This window comes from Oncorhynchus gorbuscha, linkage group LG17 (genome assembly GCF_021184085.1).
Source record: "Oncorhynchus gorbuscha isolate QuinsamMale2020 ecotype Even-year linkage group LG17, OgorEven_v1.0, whole genome shotgun sequence".
Classification (NCBI taxonomy): Eukaryota; Metazoa; Chordata; class Actinopteri; order Salmoniformes; family Salmonidae; genus Oncorhynchus; species Oncorhynchus gorbuscha.
The window spans coordinates 27780000-27798017 of record NC_060189.1 but is presented as its reverse complement, the minus strand read 5'-3'; the positions used below and the strand labels follow the sequence as shown (position 1 = coordinate 27798017).

Below are 18018 nucleotides of genomic sequence, written 5' to 3'. Positions count from 1 at the left end.
CCATCAGTAACACACTACGCCGCCAGGGACTCAAATCCTGCAGTGCCAGACGTGTCCCCCTGCTTAAGCCAGTACATGTCCAGGCCCGTCTGAAGTTTGCTAGAGAGCATTTGGATGATCCAGAAGAAGATTGGGAGAATGTCATATTGTCAGATGAAACCAAGATATAACTTTTTGGTAAAAACTCAACTAGTTGTGTTTGGAGGACAAAGAATGCTGAGTTGCATCCAAAGAACACCATACCTACTGTGAAGCATGGGGGTGGAAACATGCTTTGGGGCTGTTTTTCTGCAAAGGGACCAGGACGACTGATCCGTGTAAAGGAAAGAATGAATGGGGCCATGTATCGTGAGATTTTGAGTGAAAACCTCCTTCCATCATCAAGGGCATTGAAGATGAAACGTGGCTGGGTCTTTCAGCATGACAATGATCCCAAACACACCGCCCAGGCAATGAAGGAGTGGCTTCGTAAGAAGCATTTGAAGGTCCTGGAGTGGCCTAGCCAGTCTCCAGATCTCAACCCCATAGAACATCTTTGGAGGGAGTTGAAAGTCCATGTTGCCCAGCAACAGCCCCAAATCATCACTGCTCTAGAGGAGATCTGCATGGAGGAATGGGCCAAAATACCAGCAACAGTGTGTAAAAACCTTGTGAAGACTTACAGAAAACGTTCGACCTCTGTCATTGCCAACAAAGGGTATTTAACAAAGTATTGAGAAAATTTTGTTATTGACCAAATACTTATTTTCCACCATAATTTGCAAATAAATTAATTACAAAATTTTGAAAAAAAAAATATTTTTCTGGATTTTTTTTCTCATTGTGTCTGTCATAGTTGAAGTGTACATATGATGAAAAATACAGGCCTCATCTTTTTAAGTGGGAGAACTTGCACAATTGGTGGCTGACTAAATGACTTTTTTGCCCCACTGTATCTGTGTAGCTCTTTTGAGAGGCTAGCTGCTACTCAACTGAACTCGACTGGCTGGATTGCTTCTGTAGTATTATTGCAATTCACTATACCCCAACCTTGAAGGTGTGTGGTGTGTGTGTGTCCTGTGCACCTGCCTCTCCTTAATTAACTGGGAAGGCTGCCTGTGGATGCTTTTGGCACGGCTTTGAAGTGTGAACCCGGGGAAGGAGGGCTCTCTGAACACGTCAAAAGACCGGGAGCTGACAGAAGTTAAACGACTCCCATAAACCTGCAACATATTGCCTCTTAAGACGCGATTCTCCTCTTGCCTTTGACTGGGATTGTGTCTGATGTCTTTAGGCAGGTGACGGAGTCCTACTTTATTGGAAAATGGCTAATCAAGGAGAAGAGTGTGAAAGCTGTTGTATTTATTTTTCCATTCTTTCCGAAGTCAAACCCTCCATCCCTCCATCCTTTTTGTCTCCATTATCAAAGGTAATCAAAACTTTTCCTTTGTGGAACTAGTTTTTTTTCCCCCCCTTCCATCGTTGAAGAGTGCGCTGGGATTTGAACGATCTCTTGTCTTGTCTCGGCATAAAGGTGGCTGTTTCTTCTCTGACAACCTGAGTAATCATCAGAGGAAGGAGGGTAAAAATGGAAATGCAGCTCAGGCATCCATTGTCTCACATCAAAATGCAAATTGTTGTTTCGGCAACAAAATAAAGCGTACTACAATCTTGAAAGCGCATCGTAATTGAAAAGAAACTCTGTACAGGCAGATCAACTTAAAGCAGAGTTAAGCCTATTAGTTATTGTTATCAGAAGTTGCTGTGCATATTATTTACTGATACAAATCCAGGCACAATTGTCTTTGCAGAAACACAATTGATGAGTGTTTTGTAAAGTGTTATCTGTTGCAATTTCTCTCTTTCTCCCAGAGTGAGTTGACTTACCTGAGAACCTACAACAATAATAATGATGATGATGATGAGGTCTAATTTATTTTTCAGATGGGGACACTGAAAATGGAGAGCTCGACCTAAGTGGTATTGATGAGATTGAGCTGGTATGTACTGCATTTTGACATTTAGCGGGCACCTTCTATTGAAACATCCACTCATTCTGAAATGACAGGATTGCCAGTGAATAAAAACTGGAAATGCATAACTAAGGTAATTTATGTACTTCCCTTCACTGCAGTATCTCCTGAATGACCGAGGTGAAAATCAAGACTGAGCTTTGGATGAAACAGAACGAAGACTACTTGAAAGGTTCAGCCACACCACACTATGTACATATTGTAATATACTGTTTTGTCTTGACTCTCCTTACTGATAATTACAATCCCAATTTAATCCCCAATCCACATTTATACTTTCAGGAAAGGAAGAGAGGATAGCGAAAGAGAAGGAGCTTGGGATTTACAAGGAGAAGGTAAATCAACAACATCCTGCCAGTCTAAAGAAGCAATGAGCTTGGGATGGCCTGGGTTTGCTAAAGCCCTCTGAGCACTCTCGCTGCCGAACAGACAGACACTAAGCTCTCGTGTGTCAATGTGTGTGTGCATATTTTCCCCTCCAATGGGTTTCTCTCTCATTTCACGTCAGGGTTTGGCAAGGCCCAGGCCCTTTGTTAGATCCAACATCTGCTCTCTGGTTTTAACTAGCTAGATTAACTGCAGTGCAACATATAGCTAATGAGGTGTGGAGGCTTTGAAAGCACTGATCCAACAACCGTATGCCATGCTGTCCAATGTCACAATCAGCCCCGTCCCATATACTGTAGCATAGCTAGAGCATCCCCTCATTGTGCAAAGTATAGTTAAAACTGTACAATGAGCTAAAGAACCAATGTGTCCGAAGTAATTGCAATTGACATGGTACTGGGTGATTTGAAACCCCATTGTGTGCCCTGCAGCCCAAGAGTTCGGCCTCCAAAAATGAAGGTTCTGATCCATGCCAGCACGGCAAACGAGGCTATAGAGAAGATGATGGGACAGAAGAAAATTTCCACTAAAATCAACTACGACATCCTAAAGGAGCTGACCGTTAAGCCCAGCACCAGTCCAGCCCGCCAGATAGCACAGTCCCCAAAAGGAGCCACCCCTGGAGCCCAGAGGCTGACTGGACAATACCGCAAACCTACCAATGTCACTCTGAGCCTGGGCACACCACTCAGCACCTTGGGAAAGAGGTAGGTGGAGCAGAACCACAGTGCGACTCAGTATATTTAATAATCCCACTGCTGTTCACTGTCATATATTATTCAGTATCGGCTGAATAAGCTTCAAGACTGAATTACGGCAGCAGTGTAGAATAAAGGGCAGATGACTAGAAGTGTGAGTATGAGGCTATCAGGATTACAGTGTTCTGAATGAGGCAACAGTACTTTGTCCTTCTCCAAGGCTCCGGTCTGTCACTGGGGGCAACATGCCCACTTCCCGGCCTGTTGAAGCAATGTTGCTGCTGTTCTTAATAATGATGAGGCTGCACTTTTCCCCTGGCCTAGAATGATCACCAGCAACAGGCAGACAGATGATTCCATTTCCTTTTTTCTCCCTGGAAGGCTGTGGACTCTCAGCCTGCCACTCACTCCCGTGGGACTCTACTTCCCTGAGAATTACCTTCTCTCTTTCCCAGGATTTGCTTGATCTCTCATTTGCTCTCTCTCTTTTGCTCTCCCTCTTTCTCAACACGCACACATTCAGTACGCTATGATCCACTGAGACTTTCTGCTGAAATTAATCTGTTTCTTCAGCTTTGAGAAAAGTCATTTGACGTTTTCTGTTTGCTTGGTATTACTGAAATTGGTTTCCCAACTATCCCGCTTTTAAACCTCTTACACTAAATCTAATTTCAGTGAAACCGTCTTGCAGGTGTACGAGTCTTAGACCCAGCCCAGCCTAGACCTAGCCTTTTAGTGGTGGAACCAGGTGCGACTCCTCCCCCTTCCCAGTGTGGTCAGTATTACTGGAGTCATCTGGTTGCAGTCCCTCCCTCCCTCCCACCAGCCCAACCCTCAACCCTGTGTATACTCTGATCTCACAGGTTTTAGAAATAACCCAGCGAGGACTGGAGTGGAGGGCTATGGTTTTTTTTAACAGCAGCAGTCCATTACTAGTGGCTCCAGTCAGTGGCCTAGCACTTCCTTGAAAAGTTAACATTTACTAGCCTACACGTTGAAGACATATCCAGTTAAGAATACTTTCCGTTATTGAAGAGGCCGTCATTGACAAATCTTTTCCACCTTTAAGAATGGCCATTTTCCCTCTAACTGTCCGCTTGTTACATTTTTAAAGTGCATTAATGTCGTGTCAATAAATATTTTATGTACCTGGTTTTTGAATCATTCATTGTACACTTTCACTTGTTTTTGCTGAATGTGACTGTACTTTTGCTAGCAGGTAGCTTTTTAGACTCACATCCACTTGCTGAGGAAAAAGCAGAGCTTTGCACTTTAGTGTTGCTTGCTCAACAAGTTTTAGTTTTTTCAACCACAGGACGGTGATCACACCATGTGCTAGGTGTGTTCCACGACTCGCTAGTGGAGTGGAACTGACCTTCCGCGGAGTTGCATTATTTTCCAGACAACACATCGAGCCCCATGTGAATTATCATTTTATACCATGGTTATAATTTAACACATTTTGACACTAGAAATGTGTTAATTTGCCGGTAGAAATGTGTTCAACATCCGCTGAAGTGGCTAGCAAGTTTATTACATAGCTACATTAGTTGCCAAACACAGACTTGGTCGTTTAACTAACCAAACCATTAGTCCTAGCTTTACATTAGGAAAATCAAATTCAACAATGCCAATACTGTTTTCAAATCGACTTTTACTTTCAAAAGCAGCTCGAACATGTAAGAATGAATTCTACCACGAAAATATACCGTGCGTTAGGGAAATAATGCACACTCTCGAATGCCCTTCAATCAGAAACAACGATTCAACAAATCCATGGTATAATATGTTGATCATTTGGTATCTTTGTGCACATTGTACCTTTTTTGGCAATTTTGACATTTTAAACGAGAACATGACTGACTGTTGTTGACAGTAGAAAGAGTCCTTTCACTGGTTGGTTGAGGAGCTGACTTACTGGAGCTCTAAAAATGGTTATTTGTGTGGTTATTTAAAAGGGGAGACATGGTGTCAGGGAGACCTAGGGAAGTGGAGGAGAGCGGTGGCTGACAGTAATTCCATTGTGCTGCCTGCTTCCGGGCCTTACTGACTGCTACACTGAGGCGTTGTGCTCCTACTCCCCTTCCTCCAACCATGGCTCTGCTCCCCACCACGGCTCTGCTCCACTTCACTTAAGAGCTCTCCACTGTAGGAACCGGCCCCTGGTCCTGTCTCAGGCCTGCTTTGTACAGTGTCTCCCCTCAGTCATGGCCAGCCTGGCCCAAAGCCCTTCACCCGGTCACAGGCCTGTACTTTACAGGACCCTCGCTCCCACCTGCCAGTCCCTCCATCCCTCTCCCTCTCTCCTGCCATACCACTCCATGCCTTTCCAGCCAGCTGCCAAACAGGGCCTCCCTGTTCCCTCCATTCCTACTGGAGGATGGAAAAGCACTCTTCCATAAATAGCCCAGATAATTGCCCTCAAGTGCTCTTTTTCTTCCCTCCTCCATCTGTTCCCTTCTTTTTCCATTCAAAGCTGATTTTCTTTCTTCTCACTTTTAAAGCCCTTTGCCCATTCCACACTTTTTTTTTTGGGGGGATTCTTGACTGCATATTTTGTGGGGGGGGGGGTTAGTCTGTTTCAGAAGTGTAAATCTGACCCTAAAGTTTTAGACCAGATTCTGGATCAGAGCTCCCACTAAGGGAGTGGGCTGTGGTGAGTTTCTGACTATCGATTTTCTCTCTGCTGCCTGTGTAGGAATCACTTTCTCTGCATTCCTATTCAGCCTCTGAGCCGGTGTCATCAGCAGAGTAGGCAGCCCATCACCCCCACATGGACCACTACGCTTCTCACTTTATTTCCAGTCCACTCAAAATATATATATTTTTTGTAAGATAGCAGCTGTATTACATTTACATTTTAGCAGACACTCTTATTCAGAATGACTTATTTTTGATTTAACCTTTTATTTAACTAGGCAAGTCTGTTAAGAACAAATTCTTATTTACAAGTCAAAAGGCCTCCTACATAAAAGGACTCCTACATCAAGAGAGACCTAAGACAACAACATAGCAAGGCGGCAACACATGACAACACAGCATGGTAGCAACACAACATGGCATCAGAACAACATGGTAGCAGCACAAAACATGGTACAAACATTATTGGGCACAGACAACAGCACAAAGGGCAAGAAGGTAGAGACAACAATATATCATGCAAAACAGCCACAACTGTCAGTAAGAGTGTCCATGATTGAATCTTTGAATTAAGAGATTGAGATAAAACTGTCCAGTTTGAGTGTTTGTTGCAGCTCATTCCAGTCGCTAGCTGCAGCGAACAGAAAAGTCGAGCAACCCAGAGATGTGTGTGCTTTGGGGTGTTGTATGTGGAGGATGAGGGCTGCAGTAGATATCTCCGATAGGTGGGAGTGAGGACTTACAGTAGTGAGTGCATACATTCTTCATACTTTTTCAAATTGGTCTCCCGTTGGAATCGAACCCACAACCCACGCCATGCTCTGCCAACTGAGCCACAAGGGAGAGTGTAATCTCCTTCTGGTTTCCAGCCTCTCTCTGACTTCTCCCACTGCACTGCTACTGACTGACCACTATGCATTTCCATAGGATGCCTCTGTTTGCTTCTCACAGGAACCAACAGAGAACTATCTGGGTACCACTGCCTGGTTGAGGCTCCATCTGTTACAATGCTACAGACTCAAAGGCGATCCACCCCACTCGAGGTGGCATACATTGGCCTAGACTGCTGGGAAATGACCTTTCCTTCTCTGTGGATATCCTGCTCCTCTCCCCCTGGTTTTTGAAACTGCCATTAACAGCAAAGCCTTTGTTCTTCTAATGATTTCCCACTGTAACTAATGGTTCAGACAAGCTCCAAAGTGAGGCGTTTGGACTCCATCCCAGTATATATCCATCCACAGCCCAGGAAGCACCAAGGGAACTGTTGAGACAGACAGAGTTGATATTGCAGTCATAGTTCATGGCTCCGCAGCCTGCCCTGAACCAATCAAATAGTCTCTCTTGAGTAAGTAAGAAAGGGACTGATGACTGCACTTACAGTATACAGTGCCTTTCTCACTGTACATTGTTTTATAGTCACCACTTACAGTGGGGCAAAAAAGTATTTATTCAGCCACCAATTGTGCAAGTTCTCCCACTTAAAAATATGAGAGAGGCCTGTAATTTTCATCATTGGTACACTTCAACTATGACAGACAAAATGAGACAAAAAAATCCAGAAAATCACATTGTAGGATTTTTAATGAATTTATTTGCAAATTATGGTGGAAAATAAGTATTTGGTCACCTACAAACAAGCAAGATTTCTGGCTCTCACAGACCTTCTTTAAAAGGTCCTCCACTCGTTACCTGAATTAATGGCACCTGTTTGAACTTGCTCTCTGCACAATTGGTGGCTGACTAAATAGTTTTTTGCCCCACTGTATGTATAGCACCTGCCTTGGTGACAAAAGCAGCCATCAAGGAATTACAACACTCAGACGATCAATCTGTCAGTGCTGTAAGCACAGGGACCTACTAAACAGTGGAAGTGTCTGAACCAGAGTGGTCTGTCTGGAGATCCCAAAGGACAAGGACTGACTGTTGGCACCAGCCAACTCCTTTTCTCACTACTGCTGCTTTCTCACCCTCTTCCAGTGTGATGTGCTCATCCCCTAGTGACAGACTTGGTTTTGTGAAAATCTCTGATTATGCTTTTATATGAAGAGTTAATTGACCCTTGTCTAAGCCCCGCCCCAAAATGTTGGGCAAAAAAATCACAGCGTTCCACTGGATAACTGTTGATGAGTCCGACACCTCAGGCAAGTGCACGTTTACATTGAGAGCCAGTGAGGGCTATGGCAAAAATATAGTTTTCTTTAAAACAAATAAATACACTTAAATTATTTTGCAATTTATCAGGAGGACATGCTTCTGTGATTCTTGAAATGCAGAGCCTGATGGAGTCATTTTTTAAAACCTGAAATGTTTGTATTTTTTGTTATATTTTATTAGGATCCCCATTAGCTGTTGCAAAAGCAGTAGCTACTCTTCCTGTGGTCCACACAAAACATGAAATATGATGTAATACAGAACATTAATAGACAACTGCTCAAGGACAGAACTACATTTTTGTTTTAATAAATACTTTTTTTTTTTTTTGTCAAATGTAGCCTACATACAAACTATCTAGGTCAAATAGGGGAGAGGAGTTGTGCCGTGAGGTGTTGCTTGATCTGTTTTTTTTTAAACCAGGTTTGCTGTTCACTTGAGCAATATGAGATGGAACAGAGTTACATAATACTGTAAGCTTTCTTGAATTTGTTCTGGATTTGGGGACAGTGAAAAGACCCCTAGAGGCAAGACTCCTAGTTGCTTGCACAGCTGGTTAGCTAGCTCCGCCTCATTGACCACCAAATGTTGCTAACGCTAGCTAGCCAATTAATAGAACATGTTTTCTCAAAATGTATGTTAGCTAGCTAAGTTAGCAATGACCTGAATACAACTCCCATCTGCTGTCGACATCAGGATACGCTAATTTTACGAGGTTCCTGTGAAGCAATTGTAATGACAGCCCATCACAACATACCTAAGGGTTTCCTGATTAGCAAGGGGTAGTTTGTGTTTAATTTAATTTTGTATTAGAAACACAGTTTGGATCATTGTGAGGTGATTTTTGCTAGTGGTTGAATGGGGAATTGGGCTTCTCAGGAAAATGTCAGAGGTTGCAACGATAATCAAGGGGGGTGGGGTTTAGCGAAGGGCCAATTGCCTTCTCTTTGTTTCTCTTTAATCATCTCCATTTCTTTTGTTATATTACTGATTTGATGTAACATTATCCTTAAGAGTTCCATCTCCTTTTCATCTTCACACTGTCTTAGTCTCACTCCACTCGTTCTTAGCTTGAATGATTTTCTTCTAATTTCATAGTTGCCATCCCCCAGCTCTAAGCAGTCACTAGCCACTGGCTAAACACTCTCCGTCAATCGCCTTTTCAGCTCAGGCTTAGTCTCATTGGCAGTAAACTGATTAGAAACATGCCGTTAAGCCCAGCATAGACTAATAGTCTAACAGAGAGGGAGAGTCTGAGAGGAGTGGCAGATGGAGAGCGGTGATGCTGGGAAAGACAGAGAGGGAAAGAGTGAGTGGCAGTTGGAGAAAGAGAAGAGTGATGGAGTGTCTCCTGTCTGACCTTTTTAGAGAGGTGGAGGCAGTCAGTATGCGGAGGGGTCGTCACAACAATGGAGTGCATCATATGTCCCATTGTACTGGGAGAGGCGGTTTTATACATGTCACATGACTACTCTGTCAAAAGAGGCACTCCCCACTGCAGCTAACAATGCCCAGGGGGAAGTGGGCTGCAGGCTCAACTTTGAACAGCAGATCTACCTCTGAACTTTAAGGCAAGATGTGTCCCCTTGCAGGTACAAGGAGGCGCTAGGAGGGGATAGCGCAAGGATATTTGGGGGAAGGGGAAGCGGGATACCCAGTCAGTTGCACAACTTGAATGCATTCAATCAAAATGTTTCTTCCACATTTAACCCAACTCCTCTGAATCAGAGTTAGTGATGATTTAAAAGTGATCAATGCTTAATCAGTATCAAGCAGCATTACTTTGGATATAAAACTACAGACTATTACTATGGCGATATTGACACACTAGGGACTAACGAGTGGTCCCTAGTAGTTTTGATGTACGTTTTAATGGAATATCTGTACCCTTAGATTTGAGCTTTTTCTGGGAAGTTTAGAAGCAATAACTACTTTTGATGGCTTCAGGGCTTTCTCAAGCTATGTATCGTTTTGGCTCTGTGACATCTGACAGTGTGGTGTTGTTACTAATGTTCCATTAGGGAGCTGTGATACTGTGTCGCTCTACCGGGTTGAGCTGTGTTACTGTGTCGCTCTACCGGGTTGAGCTGTGTTACTGTGTCGCTCTACCGGGTTGAGCTGTGCCAGGTTAAGCTGTGTTACTGTGTCGCTCTCCAGGTTGAGCTGTGTTACTGTGTCGCTCTCCAGTTTGAGCTGTGTTACTGTGTCGCTCTCCAGTTTGAGCTGTGTTACTGTGTCGCTCTCCAGGTTGAGCTGTGTTACTGTGTCGCTCTCCAGGTTGAGCTGTGTTACTGTGTCGCTCTCTAGGTTGAGCTGTGTTACTGTGTCGCTCTCCAGGTTGAGCTGTGTTACTGTGTCGCTCTCTAGGTTGAAATGTGTTACTGTGTCGCTCTCTAGGTTGAAATGTGTTACTGTGTCGCTCTCCAGGTTGAGATGTGTTACTGTGTCGCTTTCCAGGTTGAGCTGTGTTACTGTGTCGCTCTCCAGGTTGAGCTGTGTCCATGCCTGCACTATACCAAGGTATGGGCTCATTCATGGTGGCTGAGGTGGCAGAGGGAACAGGCAGGGGGAAGGAGGATGGAGGGGGACTGGGCTGGCATCTCTGTCACTCCTGTCACAGCTACACCACACCTGACCTTATTAGAGAGAAATGTCAGACATGTTTTCTTCTGTGAGGGAGAAGTTGACTTTTGGAACACGTCTACTGTTCTAGCTGAAGTGGTGTCGCAATAATAAGTACTTGGACTGCTTGTCAGAGAATACCAAATGGTCTCTGACTGCCTGCCTTTTTGACCGCACTATGTGATCCTCCTAATCAGGGTGGTAGTAGTGTGTGATCCTCCTAGTCAGGGTGGTAGTAGTGTGTGATCCTCCTAATCAGGGTGGTAGTAGTGTGTGATCCTCCTTGTCAGGGTGGTAGTAGTGTGTCAGGGTGGTATCCTCCTTGTCAGGGTGGTAGTAGTGTGTAGATCCTCCTTGTCAGGGTGGTAGTAGTGTGTGATCCTCCTAATCAGGGTGGTAGTAGTGTGTGATCCTCCTAATCAGAGTGGTAGTAGTGTGTGATCCTCCTTGTCAGGGTGGTAGTAGTGTGTGATCCTCCTTGTCAGGGTGGTAGTTTCTGTTAAGTCGCTCCTCCTTGTCAGAGTGGTAGTAGTGTGTGATCCTCCTTGTCAGGGTGGTAGTAGTGTGTGATCCTCCTAGTCAGGGTGGTAGTAGTGTGTGATCCTCCTAATCAGGGTGGTAGTAGTGTTTGTGTCGTGATCCTCCTAATCAGAGTGGTAGTAGTGTGTGATCCTCCTAGTCAGGGTGGTAGTAGTGTGTGATCCTCCTAATCAGGGTCAGGGTGGTAGTAGTGTGTGATCCTCCTAGTCAGGGTGGTAGTAGTGTGTGATCCTCCTAGTCAGGGTGGTAGTAGTGTGTGATCCTCCTAATCAGGGTGGTAGTAGTGTGTGATCCTCCTAGTCAGTCAGGGGTGGTAGTAGTGTGTGATCCTCCTAGTCAGGGTGGTAGTAGTGTGTGATCCTCCTAATCAGGGTGGTAGTAGTGTGTGATCCTCCTAGTCAGGGTGGTAGTAGTGTGTGATCCTCCTAATCAGGGTGGTAGTAGTGTGTGATCCTCCTAGTCAGGGTGGTAGTAGTGTGTGATCCTCCTAATCAGGGTGGTAGTAGTGTGTGATCCTCCTAATCAGGGTGGTAGTAGTGTGTGATCCTCCTTGTCAGGGTGGTAGTAGTGTGTGACCCTCCTAGTCAGGGTGGTAGTAGTGTGTAATCCTTGTCAGGGTGGTAGTAGTGTGTGATCCTCCTAGTCAGGGTGGTAGTAGTGTGTGATCCTCCTAATCAGGGTGGTAGTAGTGTGTGATCCTCCTAGTCAGGGTGGTAGTAGTGTGTGACCCTCCTAGTCAGGGTGGTAGTAGTGTGTGACCCTCCTAGTCAGGGTGGTAGTAGTGTGTGACCCTCCTAGTCAGGGTGGTAGTAGTGTGTGATCCTCCTTGTCAGAGTGGTAGTAGTGTGTGATCCTCCTAATCAGGGTGGTAGTAGTGTGTGATCCTCCTTGTCAGGGTGGTAGTAGTGTGTGATCCTCCTTGTCAGGGTGGTAGTAGTGTGTGATCCTCCTAGTAGTGTGTGATCCTCCTTGTCAGGGTGGTAGTAGTGTGTGATCCTCCTAATCAGAGTGGTAGTAGTGTGTAATCCTTGTCAGGGTGGTAGTAGTGTGTGACCCTCCTAGTCAGGGTGGTAGTAGTGTGTGATCCTCCTAGTCAGGGTGGTAGTAGTGTGTGATCCTCCTAATCAGAGTGGTAGTAGTGTGTAATCCTTGTCAGGGTGGTAGTAGTGTGTGACCCTCCTTGTCAGGGTGGTAGTAGTGTGTGACCCTCCTTGTCAGGGTGGTAGTAGTGTGTGATCCTCCTTGTCAGGGTGGTAGTAGTGTGTGATCCTCCTTGTCAGGGTGGTAGTAGTGTGTGATCCTCCTTGTCAGGGTGGTAGTAGTGTGTGATCTTCCTTGTCAGGGTAGTAGTAGTGTGTGATCCTCCTTGTCAGGGTGTTAGTAGTGTGTGATCCTCCTTGTCAGGGTGGTAGTGGTGTGTGACCCTCCTTGTCAAGGTGGTAGTAGTGTGTGATCCTCCCAGTCTGTCTGTGTGATGATACTGAGCCTGTGATATTCTCAGGCAGGGTAGTAGTAGTATGATGGTAGTACAGTAGTAGTCGTCTGATCTTCCCTGTCTGTCTGTGTGGTGAGCCTACTCTATGATCCTCCCCTGGTGGGTATGGTGTCAGACAGACGCTGTCACTCTTCTAGCTAACACCCCCGGCCTGATCCCTGACAGACATGTTGCCCAGCCGCCCCACACCACCCCAACACTCTAATGTGTGACTGAATGTCTGTCTAGCCCAGACCCAGAGGCTGCTGGGAGCAAATGGGAATGCAGGGCAAATCTCAGGCCACAGATGACAAAATCCTCTTTAGAGGTCAGAATTCCCTAGGGACAGCAGCATTAACATCATCTCTCTGCCCCTCCACAGAGCCCTAAAACGTCCTCATCCTCAAATGTCATCCATGTTTTGTAACAAACAAGGCTGGTCCCCTGGCCTAAGCCATCATAAACATTGGACCCTCGTACACTGTGAGTGTGTGTACTTACTCAAGCGTGTGTTTGAGAAGTGTTTTTGTGTGAGATGCTATACTAGAGAATGAATGGTGTCAGTTCCATGTGGTGCAGGATAGACTAAAGGGGGAGAGAGGGAACAATCGCTCCTTTTGGCCGCATCACAGTCTCACGCTGCCAAGCTCTGCTCTGTCTATCCCAGAATGCACCGCAGGGTGAATAGGCCGCTCTCACCCAGGCCTGCCAAATGAGAGACTGGGAGTGTGTGTGTGTGTGTGTGTGTGTGTGTGTGTGTGTGTGTGTGTGTGTGTGTGTGTGTGTGTGTGTGTGTGTGTGTGTGTGTGTGTGTGTGTGTGTGTGTGTGTGTGTGTGTGTGTGTGTGTGTGTGTGTGTGTGTGTACTGGGAAAGAGGGAGTGGGCACCACAGTTTTGTGTATGTGGTTAATGTTTATGCATGGTTTGATTAAGGGGAGAGGGAGGGGAGACTTGATGCCCAGCCTGGAAAATGTAGTTTGAAGACCTGATTATTATCATCATTATTTATTTATACCGTAGCTTCCCCATCCAGCTAATATCATTAAAATTCCATTAGCATTTTTCGTCTCACAACAGTGAATAGATTCCTGTATGTGTATAACTGCTGGTGCCTCCAAGATCATGTTTGTGATCGGAGACTAAAGTAAGAGGGACACATTTGGGAACCCCTCTAGCCTAGTCCTGCCTAGTTCAAGCTCTGTGGGCCCACCTCACTAAACCCAGAATAGGCTGGTGCTGCTGGATACTTTTCTCATGAGCTTGGACAAAGGGAGTGAAGATGCCCTGCTTGCTAAACAGTGAACACACACTCTTTCTCCTCCTCCCTCCTTGTAAAGCAGATTAATTAAAAGCGCTCTCTCTCCTCTCTTATCAGTGTGAGTAAGGCACTTACAGTAAGCCCCCAGGGGAGCCTCTCTTGTCAGGGTGGGTAGGCAGTGTGTGTGGGGGGGGGGCTCCAGGAGAGATGCTAATTTCATCCACTGGAGATCTTCTTCCCCAGGAATTACTGCTGCTGTTAGCACCTCTGCCTGTCTCGGTCTTTGTACATTATGATATGTATCTCCATCATTTGTGTCTTGTTCTATCAGCTCTGCCATTCATTGCAGTTATGTCACTTGGTCTAGTCTTCACAAAGGTATTCTTGTCTCAGGTTACGGCCCTTCATATCAGCACAACCCCATAAGAAGCTGGCTCTGGACCAGGTAAGATGATACACCTGCTTCTGTCTCTTACACCCTACACTCACAACACACAAAACAGACTATACCTTTCTGTCACTACCCATGGTTTTCTGACTGATTGCTGTGGACAACATCACTGACTTAACCAAGCCTCTAGTCTCCCATGAACCAGATGGGGGAGAGTGATTCTTCAGCAGCAGTCTCACTAATGGGAGAGGAATGTGGCCATATCCCGCTGGGTTGTTCACTTGCACTCAGGCGGTGTGGGCTGGAACATACAGGAGGGAGCCTCTGTCTCACCCACCCTTCATCCCTCTGCTGCTGTGTCCCGCTCTGTTCCCTTTCCATCTTTCGCTCATGTGGTTTTGGCAGCCATTAATGGAATCTCCCAGTGCAGGCTACAGCAACCAGGAAGAAACATTGCCACGAGCGGCCGGGGTCAACAAGGCTTGTTACTAAGCAACCCTTCACCACCCCCTGGGAACTGGTATCAAATGGCTTCTCTGATTGGTTGGAGCCGGGTTTGCTTGGAATTCATGTTATGTAATGTTGTCTTTCATGCCTGCAAGGAGCACGGGAGAGAGAGAAAGGAGATGTGTGCTTTGCTGTTGCCTGGCAGTTTTTCTGTTTCTCTCTTTGTATTACCTAAACAAATGTCCTAGGAGTAAAACTGCGTGTTGAGTTACCCGGCACTGCTTTCGCCTGACAGTCTTGGCAATAAATGCCTGTTTAAACGTCAAGCTCAGAGAAGCTGGCAGGCTCCTGTGAGAAACCTCTCTTGGCAATAGAATAGAGACTCGTCTCATTTCACTGTTCCAGGCTTTTAAAGCGGAGAGACCAATCCAGTTCATCCAGCCCTTCCCCCAGTGTAAGCTATGGTAGAGAACCACTGACTCCACCACACTGTTATGACTGACCTGATTCCACCAAGGCCACCGAGTTCTCTCACCTTTAAAACTGTATGGGGCCAAAATAGTTTCATCAGTTTTGTCTTCTCGTTATCTCCCAAGAGGCTTTCAAGACTTCCTGCCTCTCCCATAGCTCCTCCTCAACAGTCACAGACCCTTCCTCCCATACAGTGGCCAGCCACCTACTAATTAGTCTTCAGAATAATTTATGTATTTATTTATTTCCCCCTCATTTTCATAATTAACGAGTCTTCCAGCTCCTATTATACAAATACATTTTCATCACTGGGAGGCTGGGCTCAGCAGAGTGTCCATTGAGGGGAGGGGTGGAGGTGGGATGGTAGAAACAGTTCAGCAGGAGCTCAGACATGCTGCTGCAGAGGGAGCCTAAATGTCTCTTCATCACACTGTGGATTCCGCCACCTGCCTCACCCATAGCCACCTGCAGTAGGGCTGGGATGGGGGATCAGGCTAGCCAAAACCTCTGTATTGAGGCCCAGGTTGCAGATAGCGTGCAGAATCAGGTTACCAAGTCGGAACTGACTTGGTCGATTCTTCCTAATTGTTGATGGATTCTAGCACTACTGGGTCTCTGGACTGTTGTGCTACTGTATCAGCCCTCCGACCCCTCTGTCCACAGACCTACACATGACACATGACTTGTATGCTCTCAGGGAGGTTGGAGGTGATGACGAGGGTCCGTTTCTCCTCAGGATATCTCCTTTAACTAGGAAAGAGGTTGTGGGTAGTATTGTGCTGGATCTAACAAAGAGACATTATGGTTAGTCTATCTTCCTTCCTACATTTCACAGGTCACTCAAGTATATGTTGCCCCCCCCCCCCCCCCCCCTCTATCATGGCCAATTCTGTCTCTGTATTCTTCACATGAAAGTACACTACCTAATGGTGAGATGTGTTGGGAACATTTGTCTCTCCCAGCTAATATGAGAACTCGTATTAGTCCAATCAGTGTTACAATCACAGCTACTTAAGAACAAATAATGAAAAATCTGTATGGGAGTTTACTTCTCGAAAACAAAATATTGCATTAATGTTGCCTTGAATATGCCAAACCATATGGCGTATGTTTTTCAGTTGAACTGGTAGCATTTTTTATATATTTTTCAACGCTGTTATTCCTTGCATTATGTGGTATGATTTCTCATGACATTCTTTATGGAGAAATATTCTACAAAATGTTTTGAAGGGATCAGGAAGTGTTAATCATTTGTACGTAGAACTGGCAAATATCTGAATTATTGTTGATGATGAACAAAGCAATCTTATGCATTCCTAATGAATGACATGAATGCGTTCTGGGTTTATTTTGTAAATGAGCTTTTATGGTTCTATATTTTTCAATGTTGATTGGGAGGATTAATGGTGATTTGTTCAATATGTTCTCGATGTACAACTGTATTTAAGGAGGTGAGGAAATTGCTCATTTTCCCAGCCCCCTCTCTCCTTTTTGCTGCTACTGTACGTGTGTGAAAGTGTTGCCTCAGTAAATCTCCTAGCAACAGGAAACCTATGGTCTTGTTCTCTTTTTCTTGCTGACATCTTGGCTAGTATTATCTTTGATCTTGGGTTGACATTAGTGTCAGGACAGCCTTTATAGTCAGTCTGGTTTAGTCATACAATACTTTTATTATAGGAAAACAATCACATAAACTGAGGTAAATATTAGAGTAGACCAGCTGCTGGCTAAAAGCCATCAACTGAGCATCTCCAATTGGATAAAGCAAGGTTTAGAAAAGGTAATGTGGAGAAGCATTAAGCTGGAATGACCCACTTGTGTCTTTAATATAATCTTTTTTGTATGTGCTTTTATGGTGGTATAGGTTATCGAGGCTATCAGATATCACTCTTGGCGAAAGTGTGTGTGGATTTAACTCTATGGAGAGGTCTGTGTCGCCTCTCCCCCGCACAGGGAACCGGACACTGAGAGGGTCTGTATCTGGGCAGGCATTTTGGAACATTACCACACCTCACCTCAGTCACATCATCCTCTTCTCACTTCATTACCAGGGGAACCCAACCTCTCACTCAGGTGGAGGATTTGCAGCACCATTGTGTAAAGAGATCAAATTCTACTCCTTCAAAGCCTGTAGTGCAGGCTATTTCTCTGCTGCTTGCAGTTGAATTTTATGTCATCTGGTATACTGTTTTTATGGTTTTATAATGCTCTTTAAAATGGCCACCCTGTAAAGTTGTCTTTGTTGGGGTTAATATCACTCCCTTCTTGTCATCTAAATCTTCATCTTTTACACAAAACTTTGACAATGATATTTACAGGTAAAGAATTTCTCCATGCATTATTCTTTCAGTTTGGTAACTCCACTCACCTTTTACTGTCTGTTGAAGGAAACCATTGTTGGTTATGCAGTTTTGTGGTGTACTGTGACCTTACTGCTCTTTCACAGTGCTACCAGAGGCGCAGAGGCCCTGTGGATTCATTCTTCAACATGTTTTTATGCTAGTTTACTAAAAGGCAATTTTTCTAATGCCGATGAGACTTTTGGAGAGGGCCTCTGGCAGTGCTGTGAGGTAGATTCAAGAGAGGTGAAGAGAAGAGGCCCATTCCTCCTCTTCCTCCCCCTCTCTGTTTCCAACTCTCCCCACTCATACCCCAGGCAGATGAACACACATGAAGGCAGCAGCAGCCTCAGCATGACCCTCCCCTCCTCCTCTCTCTCTGACAGCTGCAGTTTAGCAGCGGCGTTAACTCCACCTCAGGGCAGCAGAGCTCAAAGGCACCTTGCTGGGCCCGGCCCTGGCTGCTCGGACTCTGCTGCTGCTGCTCTGCCAGAATCATTTCCCTAATAATCCCACCTGCCTTAAACTCCCTCCACTCCATTCTGCCTTTTCCTGCATCAGCACTTTGATTCCCCCTCCTGGCTCCCT

At 45.3% G+C, this 18018-nt stretch overlaps 1 protein-coding gene and 1 pseudogene across 1 annotated transcript; both read left to right on the top strand.

The window, feature by feature from the left end:
• Positions 1-2176, top strand: part of LOC124001898 — a 29679-nt pseudogene extending 27503 nt beyond the window's left edge.
• A 154-nt stretch (positions 2177-2330) lies between these two features.
• Positions 2331-16610, top strand: LOC124001897 (transcription factor IIIB 90 kDa subunit-like). Its single transcript, XM_046309051.1, has 3 exons — positions 2331-2347; positions 2831-3106; positions 14176-16610. The coding sequence occupies exons 2-3, from the start codon at positions 2853-2855 to the stop codon at positions 14234-14236; spliced, it is 315 nt and encodes a 104-aa protein (XP_046165007.1). The 5' UTR covers positions 2331-2347; positions 2831-2852; the 3' UTR covers positions 14237-16610.
• The last annotated feature ends 1408 nt before the right edge of the window (positions 16611-18018 follow it).